This window comes from Myotis yumanensis, unplaced genomic scaffold, assembly GCF_028538775.1.
Source record: "Myotis yumanensis isolate MYYU_CA2020_CCGP unplaced genomic scaffold, mMyoYum1.0.hap1 SCAF_2, whole genome shotgun sequence".
NCBI classification, from domain to species: domain Eukaryota; kingdom Metazoa; phylum Chordata; class Mammalia; order Chiroptera; family Vespertilionidae; genus Myotis; species Myotis yumanensis.
The window spans coordinates 71365883-71388239 of record NW_027223753.1 but is presented as its reverse complement, the minus strand read 5'-3'; the positions used below and the strand labels follow the sequence as shown (position 1 = coordinate 71388239).

At 40.3% G+C, this 22357-nt stretch overlaps 1 protein-coding gene and 1 pseudogene across 4 annotated transcripts in view; one reads left to right on the top strand and one right to left on the bottom strand.

Moving 5' to 3' along the window:
- The window catches only part of MTF2 (metal response element binding transcription factor 2), an 80041-nt gene that overhangs the window by 22001 nt on the left and 35683 nt on the right, over positions 1 to 22357 (bottom strand). For 2 of the 4 annotated variants that reach the window (XR_011470261.1, XM_070405606.1), the window contains exons 2-7: positions 9486 to 9684; positions 9281 to 9362; positions 3959 to 4054; positions 3654 to 3754; positions 3121 to 3269; positions 457 to 552 (exon numbers count right to left, since the gene is read on the bottom strand). Coding sequence is in view for 3 of the 4 variants with exons in the window: in XM_070405606.1 (XP_070261707.1) it covers positions 457 to 552; positions 3121 to 3269; positions 3654 to 3754; positions 3959 to 4054; positions 9281 to 9362; positions 9486 to 9684 (723 nt within the window). In the remaining variant the exon portion in view is untranslated. Of the gene's footprint in view, positions 1 to 456; positions 553 to 3120; positions 3270 to 3653; positions 3755 to 3958; positions 4055 to 9276; positions 9363 to 9485; positions 9685 to 22357 lie in introns of those variants that run through there. The other 2 variants (XM_070405607.1, XM_070405608.1) reach the window with 2 other exon arrangements.
- LOC139004394 (RAF proto-oncogene serine/threonine-protein kinase-like) lies at positions 20262 to 22194 on the top strand (annotated as a pseudogene).

The following is a 22357-nucleotide window of genomic DNA, read 5'->3' as shown; positions in this document are numbered from 1 at the left end:
TTGTCTTCCTAGAGTTCTCTCTTATATTCTACATTCTCCTAATCCAGAAAGCACATTAAGTCTACTTTTAGAAATTCTTAGGTCTAAGGTATAAGTTGTGTGTATCAAGGTTTTGTCCTTTTCCAATGTTCTGTCACAGGATCTCTTTGAGGTTCTTTAAAGGAAGATACCAATGAGAATAGTTTAGAACATTGTGGGGCAATACAAGGAAATGTAATCACTAATCAAATACTTAAAAGCCTTTTGAAATAATATCCAAAAGCATAAAAATTATGTGTACTTTCAAATTATATATAATTTAAATATATTACTCAATATTTTCCCTCTAAGGTGACTCCTTTACAAATCACTATTAAAACTACTTCTAGAAATCAAAAACTGCAAATATAACCACAATAAAAAAGCTAAATAAAAATTTTTTTTAATCAAACAGTAAAGTCCAAATGCCCTTCTCACCTGTCTCCAAATAACATTGGCTTTTGAAGGCATTGCACACAAGCCTCGTGAAACCACTGCTTACATTTGCAGCACTGTAGCATCTTTAAATACCAGCTATGAGAAAAAAGTTAAGATTAAAATTACTACCTTTTGATGATGTAAAGTATTTTTTTTTAAGTGGCATTGTGCTTATAGGATCACATTTCTACTACACGTAGCACTAAATTTTTTCTTTCTCAAAAATGTCATTCATATTAACCACTTCAACTCTCTTATTCGTGAGAATTTATAAGCTCTAGAAAGATACATCTATTTCTAGTCAATAAGTGCCTGGTTCCTACACTAGTCTAGGATCTATGTCGAAACACAATCCTGGGAATTTTTTCACACTCTATACTCTAGGACAGTGGTTCTCAACCGTCCTAATGCCACGACCCTTTAATACAGTTTCTCATGTTGTGGTGACCCCCAACCATAAAATTATTTTCATTGCTACTTCATAACTGTAATTTTGCTACTGTTATGAATCGTAATGTAAATATCTGATATGCAGGATGTATTTTCATTGTTACAAATTGAACATAATTAAAGCATAGTGATTAATCACAAAAACAATATGTAATTATATATGTGTTTTCCGATGGTCTTAGACTTAGGCGATCCCTGTGAAAGGGTCGTTCGACTCCCAAAGGGGTCACGACCCACAGGTTGAGAACCGCTGCTCTAGGAGAAGTTCCATAGGTCACTGATGTGTATGGGTGTTTACCCCATATATCAAATGGGCATAAGCAGCTCTATATTTTCACTGTGTTTCTATTATTCTTGTCTATTAAAATGGAAACAAGTATAAGTTATGCATGACATAATTTCGGGCAACAATAGACCACATATGTCACAGTGACATGCCATACAGCCTAGGTGTATACCATCTAGGTTTGTATAAGTATATTCTGTAATGTTCACACAATGATGAAATTGCTTAATGATGTATTCAGAAAGTATTCCCATCGTTAGATGGCACATGACTATATAGCAATTTAATGTAACTGATTAACATAATTATACATCTAATCTAAGACTCTACCAGGTGGTAAAGGCTTTGTGAAAGATTTTGTTGTTTTAAACAGCTGAAGATGCTAAAACTCAACCTTCAATTGAGGATTATCCTTTCTTTTCAGTTACTACATGGTTTTGATATATTGATATCCTTATTTGCCACCCAAATAATGTGTTTCTCCCAATAATTCTGTTGCTCAACAAGTCAGCCCCGCATAAATTTTAAGCTACATATACACAAAGGTAAGAAGACTGATACTAAGTAAGGTCAGTCATTCAACAAAGACTAATAAATAAACTATGTTCCAGTGCTTGTGTTCAAATAACTACTCTGCTAGGTGCTGAAGTTAGTTGTTAGCAATATCAGCTCATGTAGTCATGGTACAGAACAATGAATGATCTATCTCCCAAAATAATGTCTATAATACTTTCCACCTACTTTGAATAATGCTTTAAACTAAATGCTAGTTATAAATAAGTTTATTGTATCTATTTTAGAAGTGATTTTTAAAAACTAGTTTCTTAAATGTGCAGGTGACCAAAAACTAAGAAGTATTATAAAAATGTTAAATCACAAAAAGTCCCTAAGATCAGAGATGAGGCAGAATACAGAACTAAAATTTCACTAATTTATATGTTCATTTATTCATCATCAATTACCTATATGTTCCAGTCTTCTCCTAGACAGCATCATCTTAAGAGAAGCAGAGTCTCATACGACAAACAAAAAATAATTATAATTTAAATAGTTAAATCAAAAGAATAAGATGGGATGACTAAAGAAAGGTAATACATGCCCTAACCGGTTTGGCTCAGTGGATAGAGCGTCGGCCTGCGGACTGAAGGGTCCCAGGTTCGATTATGGTCAAGGGCATGTACCTTGGTTGCAGGCACATCCCCAGTAGGGAGTGTTCAGGAGGCAGCTAATCGATGTTTCTCTCTCATCGATGTTTCTAACTCTCTGTCCCTCTCCCTTCCTCTCTGTAAGAAATCAATAAAATATTTAAAAAAAAAAAAGAAAGGTAATACAATCTCTCTTTGCAATTACAGAAGTATAATGTCCAGAACTCTAATAGTCCCATTATTTTCTGCAAGACTATTCTTGGAAACAGTGAATTTTCTAATCATAACACCGTATTTCAAGAGTAACTTTTAAAAACTATGAGCAAGAAATGCAGTTTGGAAGTCATGTCATAAAGAATATTTATGTCATAAAATATTTATGGCAATGGAGATTTTAGCCTGGAAAAGAGAACATTATTGGTATGTAAGTGATGGGAGTAAGAAATGTGATTGCTGGATTGAAATACTTTAAGAGTTACCTCCTCAGAGAGATAAGAGTATTTGTTTAGTTCCAAAGAGCAGAACTAGGACCACTGATCAGAAGTTAAAGGTAAATTCCTAAACATTCTTAGTTAGAACTGATTCATTTCTTAGCAAATATTTAATTAAAAAGATGATTAAAACTACAGCCTCTAATTCCCCTCCCTCAATTTTCTTTACTGATACTTCCATAAATTTACAATTCACTATTACTCCGACACCAAAATCAGTAACAAAAATAAAATTGACAATATAAAAAAATAAAAATTACTTAAAGGGTATTAAATAACTATATTTACTTACTCTCCAGGGCCTCCACAATAGCAGTAACATTGCTGGACATTGGTTTTATGACCTGCATCCCATTCAAGGTCTGCCACACTATAGGGTAATGTCTGCTTCATGACTTGCAATGCTTTGGCATTTGGTCCTTTCTTAAGCGCACCACCCCTCTATATTAGAGGGAAAAGATTATTTAAAAGAGTGAAGGATAAAATTTTAAATACAATTCTATAAATTAAAAATGCTTCTGAAACTTCTGAAGGCATTTCCATTCTAAATTTCTAAGCATATCACAAAACAGCCTGACTAATAATCTTTCTTATTAGCTTTTCTTTCAAATTATTGCCCCAATTCCAAGACCACAATCAGAAAATAAGTGCAAAAATAGCTGCAAGTCACTTAAGCATCATTAGCCAAACAATAACCAGCACCTCTTTCTACTCAGCATTGACTGCTCATTTCATTCAAATAAACTTTCAACGTACACAATCATTATGTTGATAATGCCTTATAAATTCCATTTAGGGCTTTAGCCCAAAACACTTAAAAGATACCTTTGTTGTTGTTGCAAAAACACACTGTCGACAGAGCCATTTTTCATCTGAATCAATCACACTGGGATCAATGTGAGGTGTGTGACACAACTGATGATATCCTTAATATCAAAAAAAGCATAAAGCAAATTCTATTTTATTAATAAATACAATTTAAATGCATTAGTATTTTCTTTTCCTACATTAATATAATTACAACTGATGAGTAAATTTATCATAACAGCTTCAAATTAACATTGTAAAGTAATTTTTAATCATTAATCTTCACAAACTTTTCCACAAGATTAAAAGAAATCAATGTTTACCTTGGCCACACTTATCACATATAACCATTTCATTGGGAGCTTCTGAATACTCTTCCTGACATATTGTACAGACCATTTCCCCACTTCCAGTGGCTCCTGAAATATTTAAATAATTTTATTATTTATTTATAATAATAAAGTGTTCCATTTAACAAAACTACTTTTTGACTCAGTGAGGAGCCTATATTGGCAATGTTTGTTCACTAGATCATAATGATTTCTTTTTAAGCCAAAGTACTATACACAAAATGCTATCTCTCTGCTCCCTTTCTATGTTCTGACCTCTAACTGATTTCTAACTATCTACATTCATAACTTAACCTGCTTTTTGGCAGTGGATATAATTTAAACTGCTCTCAGGCAGGATCCTTTATCATTCTAATATTCCCATTCTCCTGGGAGGTTGTTTTTGTCAACACTAGAACTACTCTCCAAAACACATACCCACCCATGAATATACATGTGTTCGCTCACCCTACACTGCCTAACATCATGAGACTAAAGAAAAAGCGCAAGGAAGATGTATCAATGACTCCTTTTCCTCTGGGTTTGGAACACTTCTTTTTATTTACTAATTTATGAAAGAGCTGAACACCAATTATTAATTTTCAGCTTCTGAAATATGGAAATATGGTTGGTGCCAATAATATACCCTAACAAAATCCCACTGCAATAAAATCTGGGGGTCCCAGTTAATAATTTTACTTTTTACCTGAATAGATAAATTATTTCTTTCTTAAACATTTTTATTCTAAAACACTTTTATTCTAAAAGCAATTTTATTCTATAAATTTTAAAATATGATTTTATCACTCTAACACATTTCCAATATTCTCTATTCATCTATTTAAATATACATAGTTAAAATATTCATATACATGCTTTATTCACATAGCAACAATAAAAAAATTTCAATTTTGTGCTCTGAACCAAGCATTGTTAGGCTCCTGACATATACTATTTTATTTAATTCTACAACTTTTATAGATAAATATCCTCTCTAAAGAGAAGACGTGAGGTTCAGAAAGATAAAGTAACTAATCCAAGGACCTTCAGTCAGAAAGTATCAAGGCTAGGATTCAAAACTAGATATACTAGAGTCCATACTCTACACCAGGGGTCCTCAAACTACGGCCCGCAGGCCACATGCAAATACAAATATTGTATTTGTTCCCGTTTTGTTTTTTTACTTCAAAATAAGATATGTGCAGTGTGCATAGGAATTTGTTCATAGTTTTTTTTTAAACTATAGTCCGGCCCTCCAAGGGTCTGAGGGACAGTGAACTGGCCCCTTGTTTAAAAAGTTTGAGGACCACTGCTCTACACTGTGAGATGCTTCTTTTCATTAATACTATTTAATATTCCTTCTATCAAAAGCATTTTTTAGCCCTAGCTGGTTTGGCTCAGTAGATAGTCGGCCTGTGGACTGAAGGGTCCCAGGTTTGATTCTGGTAAAGGGCCCATGCCCAGGTTGCAGGCTCGATCCCCAGTTGGGGGCGTGCAGGAGGCAGCCAATCAATGACTCTCTCATCACTGATGCTTCTATTTCTCTATCCCTCTCCCTTCCTCTCTGAAATCAATAAAAATACATTTTTTAAAAAGCATTTTTTACACCGCAGTTTTCAAAATTATAACTTCAAATCTATACTAATAAAAGGGTAATATGCTAATTAGACTGGACATCTTCTGGACAAAGCCAGGTGGTGGGGGCCAAGGCAGAGGCAGTTAGGGAAGATCAGGCCAGCAGGGGAGAGCAGTTAGGGGCGATCAGGCCAGCAGGGGAGAGCAGTTAGGGGCAATCAGGCTAGCAGGGGAGCAGTAAGGGGCGATCAGGCCAGCAGGGAAGCAGTTAGAGGCGGTTAGGGGCAATCAGGCAGGCAGGGGAGCAGTTAGGGGCATCAGGTAGGTAAGTAGGCAGAGGGGTTAGGGGCGACCAGGCAGGCAGTCAGGTAAGCGGTTAGGAGCCAATGATCCTGGATTGCGAGAGGGACATCCTCTGAGGGGTCCCGGATTAGAGAGGGTGCAGGCCAGGCTGAGGGACACCCCCCCCCCCCCTCCCGTGCACAAATTTCATGCACTGGGCCTCTAGTAACTACATAATATTCCATCCAGGGAAAGAACCAAATTTACTTTATTACACCCTCTATTCTTACAGACAGGTTACCAAATTTCTTGTTTGTTCATTTTTTTGCATTTTTTCCTTGTCTGTTTCAGTGTCTTGTCCTCTCTAGCCTCCTGCTTTCCCAGGGTTTGTCTTCTTCTCTGCACAGTTGACTAAAGCTGGCCTCCCCACATCTTCTGATTTTTGGCTAGAATAAGGAGAGCAACCAGACTGGCCTGGAACCTCTCTGTCCAAATCTGTAATTCCCTGGAAAAGAACCAATAGTCCTAGATTGGGGTAGGTGCTTAATCTGACTCCCATTGCAACCAGCTGGGCTGGTTGTGGGGGAAGGCAGTTCCTCAGAAAAGCCAGTGCTAATTCAAGCCATTTCATCTTCGATATCTCAAATTTTTTGTTATTATTAAAATAAAGCTACAGTAAACATTTTTTATCTAATTTTTTAAATATTGAATTATTTATTTAGAATAAACTACTAAAATGAGTCTGCTGTATAAATTAAAAAGTATAAAACATTTTTATGCATTTAATGCTGCTGTTTAAATATCCAAAATAGAAATTTACACTGTCATCAGCAGTGTATCATTTTCCCAGAAACCAAAATAGTATTTAGGTATTAAGATTAAAAATCCCTTTAAATTCATTTAATGGTTTTAACATGTTATCTCCCTGTTGTAATGCACATTTCTTTGATTACTAACATGACTATATATTCTTCCTTATTTATGTAATCTGTTCAAAGGAATCTTATTACATGAGTGAAATTATGCTAATTTATTATTATTTTGCTAGTATCTGTTATTATAGAAAGAAAACTACTAAAGCTACTCTCCACACTGAAATCTGTCATAATGCAATTTTCAGGTTCACTTCCTCATTTTATAGCAACTCCAAGTTATGTGTGTGCTACTTTCTAGCTATTACAAAGTTAATAGCCAAAGAGTAATCCTTGGTAATTCTAAGGCTAGTAAAAGCAGCCAGTGAGGAAAGAACCACCACAGACTACTAAACTGATGCACTGGTGGGGCACATGTTGGATAGGACCCTCACTTTCATTACAACTTTCTATCCCTATGTACCACTGGTCTTTGGGAAGAAGGAATGGAGGGAGGGAAGAGACAAAAGACTGAGAAACCTGTATTTTAACTCACAGGAACCTTGAAAAGGTAGAAAAGATGAAAGGGATACATAGCTAATAGAAGGGAATAGAGGCAGTATATGTGTTTCAGACCCACCAAAGACAGAGTCACATTTACAAACTAAAAAAGAGAAATTCCTAATGCAGGTGATAAGATTTGCTCAATATCACTACTGTTGAAGACATCCTATCTATCCTCCTAGCACTTTTCTCACTGACCCATCAATTCCAGATTTAAAACATACAACACACAGTAACCTATCATAAAGTTGCAGTTGGGAATCCAATACAAAACCCAATCGCTAAATACTTTAGAAAGGTATCCATCTACCCCTCAGGGAAAGAGAATTTATATCTCCTTTCTACAACAGGAAATAGAAAACAGAGGTCTTTGTGCAGGCCTATTGACCTAGTAAAAGCAAAACCAAAAGTGCTGCTTTAGCCCTGGCTAGTATGGTTCAATCAGTTGGAACGTCTGTCCCATACACCAGAAGGTGGTGGGTTTGATTCCCCTTCAGGGCATGTGCGGGAGGCAACTAGTGGATGTTTCTCTCTCCCTTCCTCTCTCTCTAAAATAAGTAACAACAACAACAATAAAAACTGTTACATCTTTTAAAAATCCTCACACACAGATATTTTTCCATTGATTTTTAGAGAGAGTGGAAGAGGGAGGGAAAGAGAAATATCGATGTGAGAGAAACACATCGATTGGCTGCCTCCTGCACCGCCCCAACCAGGGCCCAGTCTGGGAAGGCATCTGCAACCTAGGTACCCACCCTTGACTGAAATCGAACCTGAGACCCTTCTGTCCCCAGGCCAACGCTCTATCCAATGAGCTAAACCAGCTAGGGCAAAACTTACAATTTTTTAAAAAGTGCTGCATTAGTGTGTAAAGTACTCAGATTTTAATAATCATACTTTTAAAAAAAAAAAAAAATAAAGCACCTACCATGAAAGAGATACCTAGAAAAACACCTTTATTTAAAATAGCAGATTCAAATAGCACACAGCAATTATAGTTTGTAAAAATGGAGAGTATAAAAAATGTACCGCCCTAACCGGTTTGGCTCAGTGGATAAAGCGTCGGCCTGCGGACTCAAGGGTCCCAGGTTTGATTCCTGTCAAGGGCATGTACCTTGGTTGCGGGCACATCCCCAGTGGGGGGTGTGCAGGAGGCAGATGATCGATGTTTCTCTCTCATCGACGTTTCTAACTCTCTATCCCTCTCCCTTCCTCTCTGTAAAAAAATCAATAAAAAAAAAAATGTACCTACAACCAAACCAAGGTGTACCTGTACTTATTTTCCCATATAAACATTAAAAAATAATTGATCATTTTAAACCATTTGTATTAATGAATATTTCTAGTACTCAGCCTTTTATTATGTTCTAATTCCCCCAAGCATCTGACAAAAAATATGTCCTCAATACCTATTAGCTCTTTATAGTACTTTGTACTAATATAAGCAAGTAACAGTTAAAATGAAGCCCAAACCGTTTCTTCTAAGTTCTTAGAAGGGTCCTAACAATAGTGACACACCCGTCTTCTAGTAGTTAGTAGTCTACCTCTACCCTAACAGAGTGATTCTTTTTTTTTTTTTTTTGCAGTTTTTAATATAGATCAGCAATTTTCAACCACAGTGCTGCAAGAATTTTTAAAATGTGCATTACCTAACTATTTAGTCAGGGGCACTGACCTCTTTTCCCTTAGATTTGTCAAATAAAAAAATGACAACAGCCAACACAACAATATCTGTCCGGTATGAATGAATCAAAATTATACCTTCTTTTTTTTTTTTGGTCAGACTGGAAAAATATATATTTTTTTATGTGCTTCAGAATTTTAGTAATTAGCTTATGTGTGCCAGGAGATGAAAAAGATTGAAAATCACTGATATAAATTATAACTTCCCGAAGACTACGAAGGTCAAGTCGATTTTTTTTTAAGCCTCTCCTTAAAAGTGATTCTGAGGTATTTTAATACACTACTGAACACTCAAAAATGATAAGTTGGAAAATATCAAATTTTAGTATAAATCATGTTCAAGAGAAACAGTAGCACCTGCCTGTTTGGATGTCCTTCCAGAGAACCCAGGATTTAGAACTGTCTTCAAAAATGATGAAGCAGCTCTGTTTCAATATGTTTATCTGAAATACAGAGGAATACTGGTGACTTCTTTTAAAATAAAAAACAGAGTTAAATTTAAATTCAAAATTATTAAACGTTTACTGCAAAAACTGCAAAAGATATCTTATATTAAGGTAACTTGCCTTTTTGATAGTTCCAAGATAAAACAAGCCATCTGACCATCTAGCTAGGACATCCTGACCCTCTTCAAATTTACATGCTGGCTTTTTGACTTTATATCCATCCTGTAAAGACAGCTTGGTCAAGGATGTTGGGGTCTTTTGGTTTCGACGTAAAGGAGACCGCTTGTGGACCAGTGAATTACCTGCCCCTGTAGAGTCTCTGTTTCAGAAAATAAAAGATAGCCATAAGATTAACTTACTGATAGAGCTTATTTTATTCCACTGATATCATATATTAAAAATTTTGATTTATTAAAAACCTTAGATGGAGGTAAAATATAACAAGTACCTCAAAGTCACAAATACCTTCCAAGAAACAAAGAGGTTTAACACAGAATGATAGCAGTTTCAATATTTATTCAGTGCCTATCCAAAGTGAGGCCACGATTCAGCAACCACTCCAAGGTAAATAAAGGCAGCTATCATCAAAATAACAGCTCTAAGTTGAAGTGGATAGGCCATGGTCATGAGCAAAAGATGCTTTGAATATCATAATTGCGTTTAGACAAAAAAAAAGTTACATGGCACAATTTCACAAGCACTTGATAAAGAACAAAAATGTTTATGCCACATGTAGTTAAAACACACTAACCAGTGACGACTTTGGGGTAGCTGGGTATATTTAACTCATTGGAAGGGTAGTCATGACCTCCCTCTGGGGAATCACTATAGAAATGACCCTTGTTTACTGATAGAAATGTATCAGAATCCATCAAATATGCAAAAAGGAAATTTAAAATAAAAATTGGGGACCACCAATTCCACAAAATCACAATCAAATGAGAAGTATGTTATAATTTACTTTTTTTAAAACAAAAGACCCCCAAATTAAATATTCTAAAACGATATAACTTATGTATTAGTTATTCCATAAGCAGCATAGCATACCACCATCAATCTTTTTTATTTTTTGGTTAATTCTCACCCAAGATATTTTTTCTAATGATTTTTAAAGAGAGTGAGAGGGGAAAAGGGAAATGTGCAGGGGAAGGGGGAGAGAGAGAAACATCAATGTGAGAGAGAAACATCGACTGGTGGCCTCCTACATGAACCCAAACAGGCCAGAGATTGAACCGGAAACCCAAGTACTTGCCCTTGACCGGGAATCAAACCATCAGTGTACAGGCTGATGCTCTAACCATCAACCTTCTTAAAGGTAAAGTAGTTTATTTTGTTTTACTTCCTAATCTAGATTATTATTTACTAATTAAACAAACAACATGTAAAACTAGGTAGATAGTACTTAAAAAACAGACCGCATAAAAGTGAAGTAAAAATAAAAGAAGTCAGGAAGAAAAAAAGTTTTAACGCCTAAGAATTAGGAATACCTAATTTCAACACCTAAGAATATTCAAATTCTGGAAAATTTCGTCATAAGGTAAAACGTGGATAAACCTTGAAAACATTATGTAAAGCAAAATAAGCCATACGAAAAGGACAAATATTGTAAAATTCTACTTATATGCTATAACACATAGTAAAATTCAGAGACAGAGAGTAGAATGGTGGCTGCCAGGGGCTGAAACAAAGAAGGCTTGGGGATTTAGTATTTATTTAAAGGGTATAAAGTTTCAGTTTGAAAGGTATGCATTTTAAAGATATATTATCTATCCAAATTTGCTGAAAAACATTAATCTACACATCCAAGCTCAACAAACTCCAAGTAGAATAAATGAAAAGATCTCTATACCCAGACATACCATAGTAAAAATGCTGAAAGAGAAAATCTTGAGAGCAGCGAGAAAATTACTCAGCATCTACAAGGAAACCCCACAACATAAGTTCTCATCAGAAACAATGAAGGCCAGAAGGCTGTGAGATGACATATTCAAAGTGCTGAAAGAAAAACTGTCAACCAAGAATATTATATTCAGCATAACTGTCTTTCAAAAATAAAGGTGAATAAAAATACTCCCATTACCCTGACCGGTTTGGCTCAGTGGATAGAGCGACGGCCTGCATCCTAGGGGGTCCCAGGTTTGATTCTGGTCAAGGGCATGTACCTTGGTTGCGGGCACATCCCCAGTGGGAGGTGTGAAGGAGGCAGCTGATCGATGTTTCTCTCATCGATGTTTCTGACACTCTTTCCCTTCCTCTCTGTGAAAAATCAGTGAAATATATTTTTTTAAAAAAAATACTCCCATTAAGCAAAAACTGAGAGAATTTGTTGCTAGCAAAGCACCTTACAAGAAATACTAAAGGAAATTCTTAGAATTGAAAGCAAGTAAACCAAAATAAAAATTCAAATATACATACATACAAGAAAACAAAGAACACTGGTAAAGGTAATTAGATATACAGTATAAATGTATTTCCTCTAATATAAGTATATGAAACAATCCTATATAATAAAACCCTAATATGCAAATCGACCAAACAACAGAACAACCAGTTGCTATGACACGCACTGACCACCAGGGGGCAAACGCTCAATGCAGGAGCTGCCCCCTGGTGGTCAGTGTGTTCCCACAGGGGAAGCACCGCTCAGCCAGAAGCTGGTGACGGGAGCCTCTCCCACCTCCACTGCAGGCAGGCGGTAAGGAGCGAGGGGTCCTGGACTGCAAGAGGGTGCAGGCCGGGCTGAGGGACCGCCTCTAGTACATATATAATTTTATTGTTAGGCCTATAACATATAGAAATGTAACATAATCTACACTAATAAAAGAGAAACATGGTAATTGGCGTACGACCGCTACCCTTCCCATTGGCTAATCAGCATATCCTTATGCAAATTAACTGTCAGCCAAGATGGCGGCCGGCAGCCAGGCAGCTGGAAGCAAACATGAGGCTTGCTTGCTCCAGTGACTGCAGACTGCAACGTTCCCCGCCTGACTTGCCGGCCTCTGAGCTACAACTCTAAGAAACTATGTTGCAAATATAGAAGCTAAACAAAACCCCAGAAAAAAGCTTTCAGCCAGCCGGGAACTCAGAGCTAGAGTTGTACTTTGTTTCGATTATAGCAGCGGAAGCCTCAGAGCTAGAGCCAGAGCTAAAGCTGGCCCAGAATAAAAAAAAAGAAGAAAAAGAAAAAAAGGAGTGGTTGGGAGCTTTAGTCAATTGCCAGCCTGAAAGCAGCCCTCAGCCCCTCACCCAGACTGGCCAGACACCCCAGTGGGGACCCCCACCCTGATCCAGGACACCCTTCAGGGCAAACCAGCTGGCCCTACCCATGCACCAGGCCTCTATCCTATATAGTAAAAGGGTAATATGCCTCCCAGCACAGGGATCAGCGGAGCTGCAAGGCCTCCTGGCACCAGATCAGTGTGACAGGAGGCAGCGCCCAAACCCTCTGATCGCCATGCGGCTCTGTGTGTGACAGGGTGCGGCGCCACGACCCCCCCTATCCCCCACAGGCCCTGCTCTGTGTGTGACAGGGTAGAGCCATAACCTCCCCATTGGCCCTGCCCTGAGTGTGACAGTGGCGGCGCCCCAACCCCCTGATCCGCCCTGCTGAGTGCATGACAGGGGGGAGCTCCCCAACCCCCTGATGGGCCCTGCTCTGTGCATGACAGGTGGCAGCGCCCCAACCTCCCCATCGACCCTGTCTTGAGTGTGATAGGGGGCGGTGCCCCAACCCCCCAATCGGCCCTACCCTGAGCGTGACTGAGGGTGGCATCGCAACCTCCCAATCCGCCCTGCTCTGTGCATGACAGGGGGCGGCGCCCCAACTCCCCAATCAGCCCTGCTCTGAGCCCGACCAGGGGCTGCACCTAGGGATTGGGCCTGCCCTCTGCCAGCCAGGAGCAGGCCTAAGCCAGCAGGTCGTTATCTCCCGAGGGGTCCCACACTGTGAGAGGGCACAGTCCGGGCTGAGGGACCCCGCCCCATCGTCCGCCCCCCCAAGTGCACAAATTTTTGTGCACCGGGCCTCTAGTTGACAATAAAAGCACAAAGGAGGTAGTGGAAACTAAATTATATTAAAGAAATGACACCAGCTGGTAACTCCAACCCATAGGAACAAATGAAGGAAACCAAAAGTGTTAAATAAAAAAGTAAATATAAGTGAAATGAGTATGTCACTTCAAGGAAATAATCTGCCATATACTCAAGTTACTCATTGTTAAATTAAAAATAAGGCATGTTACAGAGCAGTATGCAAAGTATACATAATTTTGAGGTCAAACACTTTTAAAATTAGATAAACTAAAAATCTATAAAATAGCTAAGTCAAATTTTAAAAGGAAGAACAAAAAGAAGACCTGCCCTACCAGACACTGTGACATATTCCAGAAAAAAACAGTTCCCGAAAAAAGGGAACAGACAATAAAACCAATGCAACAGAATAAGTATCTCCAAAACAGATTCATTTAGCCCTGGCCGGGTACCCGCCTGAGTTGGTTAGAGCATCATCCCAATATGGCAAGGTTGTGGGTATGATCCCCAATTAGAACACATACAAGAATCCATCAATGAATGCATAAATAAGTGGGTTAACAAATCAATATCGATGTGTCTCCTGCTGCCCTCTTCCCCTCCCCTCCCCCTCCCCCCCTCTCCCTCTCCTTCTCTCTCTCTCTCTCACCAATTAAAAAAAAAAAACACCACAGTTTCATCTATGGTAAGTTGATAAATGATGAAATTGATATCACAAATCAGTACAGAAAGGATGTATTATTTAGTAAATGGTATTTGGGAAACTGGATAACTTAAATAAAGAAGAAATTGTATCCCTAATTTACAATACACACACACACACAAAAACTCCAGATGGATTAAAGACATAAAAGTAAAATGTAAATGCCAAAACCGGTTTGGCTCAGTGGATAGAGCGTCGGCCTGCGGACTCAAGGGTCCCAGGTTCGATTCCGGTCAAGGGCATGTACCCGGGTTGCCGGCACATCCCCAGTGGGAGATGTGCAGGAGGCAGATGATTGATGTTTCTCTCTCATCGATGTTTCTAACTCTCTATCTCTCTCCCTTCCTCTCTGTAAAAATTCAATAAAATATATTTTAAAAAAAAAAAGTAAAATGTAAAACCTGAAATCTATCTTGAAAATGTAGAATACTGTTGTGATCTTGGAAGTGCAGCACACATTCAACATGGAAATAGGTTGCAAATGTGTTGATGAAAACAGAAGCAGAACAAACTTTATAGCACAACTAGAGGCCCGGTGCATGAAATTCATGTGTGTGTGGGGGGGGGAGCCCCCTTAGCCCAGCCTGCACCCATTCCAATCAGGGACCCCTCTCACAATCTGGGACCACTGGCTCCTAACCACTCACCTGCCTGCCTGATTGCCCCTAACCTCTCTGCCTGCCTGCCTGATCGCCCCTACCTGCCTCTCCCTGCCTGCCTGATCGCCCCTACCTGCCTCTCCCTGCCTACCTGATCATCCCTAACTGCCCTCCCGTGCCGCCTGATCTCACCCCCAACTGCCTCTGCCTGCCTGATCTCACCCCCAACTGCCTCTGCCTGCCTGATCACCCCTAACTGCCCTCCCCTGCAGGCCCGATCTTGCCCCCAACTGCCCTCCTCTGCCAGCCAATTTGGTTCTGATTGGTCAGTTTCTATGCCAGTCAGCGTCAAAAGCTCAACCTCCTAGGCAGCCACTGGCTCCTCACAGTTGACCCAGATTTGGTTCTGATTGGTCAGTTTCTATGCCAGTCAGTGTCAAAAGCTCCGCCTCCTAGGCAGCCATTGGCTCCTCACAGTTGACTCAGATTTGGTTCTGATTGGTCAGTTTCTATGCCAATCAGCATCTCTGGGCCTATCAACGGGGCCTGATCAGAAAGGCAGGGCTGATCAGCATCCCCATGAAGGCCTGGAGAAAAATGGAGGCGTGGCCTTTGGGCAGGCCAGGAGAGAAAGAGAGGCAAATTCTGATCAAAGGCTGCGACAGTGTCTACGGATCAGACCCTGCCTCTCTCTCTCTGGAGGCCTCTCTCCAGGCCTGATCTGCAGCCCCCTAGGCAGTCAGTGCTGGGTCACCACGGCAACCCAGCACTGACTTCCAGTCTGGTCCAGACTGTCTGGTCAAGCCTTTGGTCGTAATTGGTTGTTACGACCCTGGCTCTTTATTATATAGATTATCATCTAGGCAAACTGAAAACATACATATATAACCCCATATATTTTACAAGAACATACAAGATGCATGTTAAATATCTTCAACTGAGTTTTTAAGAAGTTTACAATGTAAAATCATGTTGTATTTAGTGACATACTTTATTAAATTACCACCTTCACCAAATATTCCCCAAGTCAAGAGCAACAGTTTCTTTCGTTTGGTTTGGGGTGGGGGTAGAGTTGTTGTAATGAAGTGCACAGAACAGTGAGAGCTGCAAGTCTTATGGGCAGGCCTCAGATCCTGCTGCAAACCTCTGCCCTCTGCACCAATGGATGATCTTACACTGGCTAAATACAAGGTACAAGGTGATGAGGGAATAAGTGTCTTACCTCTGTTAGTTGATTGCGTCTTTAGTAAAAACTCAGCTACTAAATTGCCTATTTTTTCTTTACACCACAATCCTAGTTAGAAACTTGGTATTTTATAGGAACTGTCTAATAAGATAAAAATTACATATATGAATTAATGTGAATACAGTATCTGTGCTCTTGTGTCTTCAAGTATTTTAAGTTATAATTAACGGTTTCCTTGACTATCAAGTTAACATGTAGGAGTTTCTGTTAAAGCTATTTACAGAAAGGGTGGAAACTCTTGTCAACTGGCACTGTCCTTGATTGCTATATTTTAAATTAATTCTCTTTGAACCCAATTAAAGTGTATTTTATGAGTAAAAAATAAATATATTCAAGTGGATATGTTAAGATGATTAAAGCAGGGAATCTGAGGACTGGGGAAAACTGGACATATCCTGATCATAGACTTGGGATGATGTACACTTTTTCCAATGTTTCTAAGATCTGGTTCAATATAGCCACTCTTCATAGCACACAATACAGGTGACAGAGTAGCAACAGTATCAGAATAGCAAGTCAAATCTGCTTTTACCATTTGACAACACACACATACAGACTTTTTCTATCTATACTGCTATTATCATTAGAGAAGTATTTTCTTCGTCACTGCTACTGATATCCATTGGAAGACATTGCCTAGACAAAGAAATTTTTCCTTCTTGGTTGACCACTCCACAATAAATATGACTCTAACTCGAGAACTTGAGAATTGGATGCATTATTCAAATAGTGTGGCTTTTTTTTCTTCCCTAGCCATTCCCCAATTTACTCCTCAAGCTAACTAAGAAATAAACTATCTGAATATTACTTGTGAGACCATGGACAGTTTATTTCATCTGTTTGAGATAATCTCTGAGGACTACTATCAGGCTAATATTTAAAAACATGAGTTAAGGATTTGACATACTATAATTTCTCAGTAAGACGGGAAAAAATATCAAGAAATTCAACTCACTTTCAAGTTAATTATTTTTCCTTCGCAATAGTCAAGGTCCTATCTTCAGGGCCCAAGATTTTTGGTAAGACAGATTCAACTAGACCTTCCTTCTTCTTTTTTTTTTTTTTTAATATATTTTTATTGATTTCAGAGAGGAAGGGAGGAGAGATAGATAGAAGCATCAATGATGAGAAAGGATCACTGATCAGCTGCCTCCTGCAATCCCCACTGGAGATGGAGCCAGCAACGCAGGCAGGTGACTTGACCAAGAATCGAACCTGTGACTTCCTGATTCATAGGTTGATGCTCAACCACTGAGCCACACCGGCCCGGGCAGACCTTCCTTCTTAAGACTCCTTTCCCTGATTCAGGTCCACCCACCATGTTCAGGTTAGAAGTTCTCTTGGTTTGCTATAGTTCTCCCATCATTATACTTCTCACACTGTGCTCTACTTGCCTACTTACTTATCTTTATCTATTCCCCACCCTTTAAACAGTTTGTACTCTGAGAGAGGAAAGACTGTCCCGTTTTGTTTATCATTACTTTCCCAGTACGTAGAACTATGCCCAGAATGGAGTAGGAACACAATAATCAATGAATAACTAGCACTTAATTTAATTAAAGGCAGAAACTAAGAGCCAAATGCTACTACTTCAACATAGCACCTACCTCCCTAGTAGGAACTTTCATCCCTCTATTATGCTGAGGGGTTTCCTCATCTTCTCTGACAACCCCAATTAGCCATTAAAGATCTACCACAGGCCCATCTCTAGTATACCTGCCACTACTCGAACTCACAAAATATAATTTGGCAGTAAAAGGAGGAAAGGATGGAAAACCTACTCCCACACACAATGCCACCTCCCACTGGAGCACTCCTCTCACTTTGACTTAACCCAATCCACAAAGTCAAAGGACTATGCAATAGCAAATTAAGACCAGCACTACTAAGAGAGAAAGGGAAGAAACAAACCTATTCTGCTACTATCCAAATCCTCCAAGCATCAGAGGTCCTGACCTCATCTCTTAAAACACAAAAACTACCATCTTTCCCAGAAATTCTTCCCTTTCCGGGGAAAAGCAGCACATGTGTGGGTGTGAAGGATATAGTGTACACTAACAATGGTGACACTTTTGGTGGGACCTTTCATATGACCAAATTTATAAGGCCAGAGATTAAAAATGGCAGCAGAGTGAGTGGATACTGCATGGACATGCTCGCAGAAACAAACTGGAATTACAACTAAAATACAGAAAAACTTCCTGAATAATCAACGGAAAACTTGCTGGAGAGATCCTTGATACCCGAGGACCAAAAGTGGAGACCACATAGACTGGTAGGACGGGCAGAGGTGCAAAAAGGGCTGGCTGGGCGCCCACAGATAGCAACTGAAGTTTCAGAAAGGCATCTCAGCTGTGGGGGGTTGCCACTGAGAACTCAGGGATCTAATCACCAAGTTGGGCCTCCCAGCAGAGAGCACCAGAACTGAGAAGGGTACCCACATAACACCTGTGAAAAGCAGCGGGGTTGCTGCCTGCCAGGGAGCGACTGCTGAAAATTCAGATACCCTCTTGAAAGGGCCAAAATTCCCTGTGGAGCCACCCACCTTGTGCTCCAGCAGAGGGAAGGCAGTGTGGACTGGAGCTTTGTGAGCGGAAGCCAGGATTGGGGACTCAGGGTTAGAGCTCAGAAGGCAGAATAGAAAACACGGATAGTATTTATGGACTCTCCTATGTTGAGTCATTCCCTCACGCAGTGGAGGACATCTTTCCCACACAGACATTTGCCTTGCCTGGGGGAAGACAGTGGACCCACACCAAGCATGTCAAACTCACAGCCAGAAGGCTGCATGCAGCCCACGACGAATATTTTTGTGGCCCAACCAATATAACAGTATGTACAAAACGTTTTAATAAAAATTTCGTAACTTAATTTTTACAATACCCTATTATACATAATTATTAATAACGAAGTTCACTAATGACTGATTACTATAATTGTGTTGCACTCATTTCCCTAACACGCCTTACGCACAGGCGCACCATTTCTCTCCAATAATACTAGCAGCAAATATTTTAGCAGCCAATTGCCACATCCTTAGTCTTGGACTGACTTGTTTGGTGTGCGCAACAGGAAATATTTTGCTTTCAGAGAATAAGAAAAATAGGTTTATTTGCATTACGCTTATTAATTTGTGCAGTTATTCAGTGTCTGGTAAGTTAATGTTCAAGAAAAAATATTAATTTTTATTAAAATGTTCTATTATTTATGTTAATGATTATTCATTTATTTCAGCCCTTTGTATTCAGTATGTATCTATTGACATAAACCTACGTTTCTATGAAAATTGAAGCTTTTGGTTTTTTGCAGCCCACATAAACTTAAACCTTGTTTATTTGGCCCATGTTAGCCTTTGAGTTTGACATGCTTGACCCACACTATTGGAAAACACCTTGCCCTGAGGCCACTTAAGAGACTATAAATAATTAACCTGCAAGCAGAAACAACTGCCACACCCTGCTGAAAAAAAAAACTCCCCACTCCTGAAGATGATTGCCTGGGGTAATTCAAGAGGAATCCTATCAGTCTATAGGCAGAGGTCATCTCTGGAGGCTTTGAGTCTTTGCCTGATCTAATTTGTCAAAAACAGCATTTGACACTGTCCTGCAGTAGAGACTGAGAGGCATAGAGGATGTAGCTAATACATAGTCACAAACCCAAACAAGCAGCCAAAATGAAGAGACAAACAACCCCCAAATGAAAGAACAAGAGAATTCTCCATAAGAAGAGAAAAATGAAGCAGAGATAAGAAATTGATCTAAAACATAGTTCACAGTAATGATGGTAAAGATGCTCAACAGCATGAGAAAAGATATAGTAACTATGAAAACAGAAATAATGACATAGCACAAATAAAGAACACACTGGAAGGAATACACAGCAGATTAGCGGAAGCTGAGGGTCAAATAAGTGGATTATAAGACAGGGTTGAAAAAAATCACTCAATCAGAGAACTAGAAAGAAAAAACAGTTAAAAAAACAGGAGGACACTTCTTCACAGCAGGTGCTGGGCTGCCACCTTACATGGCGGGAGTAAGACGAGAAGGAGCATGAGACGGGAAGGGTTCCCTGCCGCTCTCCTTGGGTCCCAAAGAGGGTCAGCTGGCCGGGCTTTGGGGCGTGTGCCCTGAGGTGGGGAGCGTGAGTGCAATGATGAGGGACCCGTTCCCTGGGCTGGGGACATGCCGAATGTGACCACCTCCCTCTCCCTAACCCGGCGTCGGGAGGAGGAGTGGGCCAGACGCTGCCACTAGATGGACCACGGACATGGAGGCGGCCTGGCTCCTTCAGGTTTAAGTATTGTGTAAGTTGCATCAATGAAGCACATACAGGGGGCCTAGAAGACAATCAGCAACGGTTTTGGATTCAAAGACACAATGTTTGATGGCCCCGCCTGCATTTCCCAATAATTCAGCAGTTTGGCTATCAGCGCCAAGCATCAGATAATGGCAAACTTATGGACTCTTCCAAGACAAGCAATACTATCCGTGTTTTCTTGCCAAACAAGCAAAGAACAGTGGTCAGTGTATGAAATGGAATGAATTTGCATGACTGCCTTATGAAAAGCACTCAAGGTGAGGGGCCTACAACTGGAGTGCTGTGTAGCGTTCAGATTTCTCCACGAACGCAAAGGTAAAAAAGCACGAATACTGATGCTGTCTCCTTGGTTGCAGAAGAACTTCAAGTAGACTTGCTGGATCACGTTCCTCTCACAACACACAACTTTGCTCGGAAGACCTTCCTGTGAAGCTTGCCTTCTGTGACATGTGTCAGAAGTTCCTACTAAATGGATTTCGACGTGAGACTTATGGCTACAAATTTCACGAGCATTTTAGCACTAAAGTACCTACTATGTGTGTGGACTAGAGTAATGTCAGACAACTCTTATTGTTTCCAAATTCCACTATCACCATTAGTCCCAACACTGCCTTCTGACAATGTATAGGATGTGAGAGTCTGCTTTCCAGATGCCTGCTAGTTCCCAGCACAGATACTCCACACCCCACGCCTTTACATTCAACACCTCCAACCCCTCCTCTGAAGGTTCCCTTTCCCAGAAGCAGAGGTCGACATCCACACCTAATGTTCACATGGTCAGCACTACACAGGATGATTGAGGATGCAATCTGAAGTCACAGTGAACCAGCCTCACCTTCAGCCATGTCTAGCAGCCCCAACAATCTGAGCCCAACGGGCTGGTCACAGCCCAAAACCCCTGTGCCGGCACAGAGAGAGCAGGCACCAGGATCTGGGACCCAGGAGAAAACAAAATTAGGCCTCGTGGACAGAGAGATTCAAGTTATTACTGGGAAAAAGCAGCCAGTGAAGTGATGCTCTCCACTCAAACTGGGTCAGGCTCCTTTGGAACTGTTTTTAAGGACAAGTGGCATGGAGACGTTGCAGTAAAGATCCTAAAGGTTGTTGACCCCACGCCAGAGCAGTTTCAGGCCTTCAGGAATGAGGTGGCTGTCTTGCGCAAAACACAACACATGTACATCCTGCTCTTTATGGGGTACATGACGAAGGACAACCTGGCGATTGTGACCCAATGGTGTGAGGGCAACAGCCTCTACAAACACCTGCATGTCTAAGAGACCAAGTTCCAGATGTTCCAGCTGATTGACATTGCCCAGCAGATGGCTCAGAGAATGGACTACTTGCAATGCAAAGTACATCATCACAGAGACATGAAATCCAATAATATATTTCTCCATGAAGGCCTGACAGTGAAAATTGGAGATTCTGGTTTGGCAACAGTGAAGTTGCGCTGGAGTGGTTCTCAGCAGGTTGAACAATCCACTGGTTCTATCTTGTAGATGGCCCCAGAGGTGATCGGAATGCAGGCTAATAACCCGTTCAGCTTAGTCTGACATCCACTCCTATGGCATTGTGCTGTATGAGCTCATAACAGGGGAGCTACCTTACTCCCACATCAACAATCAAAATAAGATCATCTTCATGGTGGGCCAAGGGTTTGCCTCCCCAGACCTTAGTAAATTATACAAGAACTGCCCTGAAGCAATGAAGAGGCTTGTAGCTGACTTTTTCAAGAAAGTTAAGGAAGAGAGGTCTTTTTTCCCCCAGATCCTGTCTTCCATTGAGCTGCTCCAACACTCTCTACCAAAAATCAACCGGAGCACTTCTGAGCCATTCCTGAATCAAGCAGCCCACACCGAGGATATCAATGCCTGCACACTGACCACGTCCCCTAGACCAGGGGTCACCAACCAGTGGTCTGCGGACCACTGATGTCCCGTGAGGTCTGAAAGGTTGGCAACTGCTGGTTTAAGGAAACCTTTAGAGCAGTGGTCGCCAACCGGTGGTCCGCGGATCACTGGTGGTCCGTGAGGTCCGAAAGATTGGCGAACGCTGCCTAGACTGCCTGTCTTCTAGCTGACTTTGCACCTATACT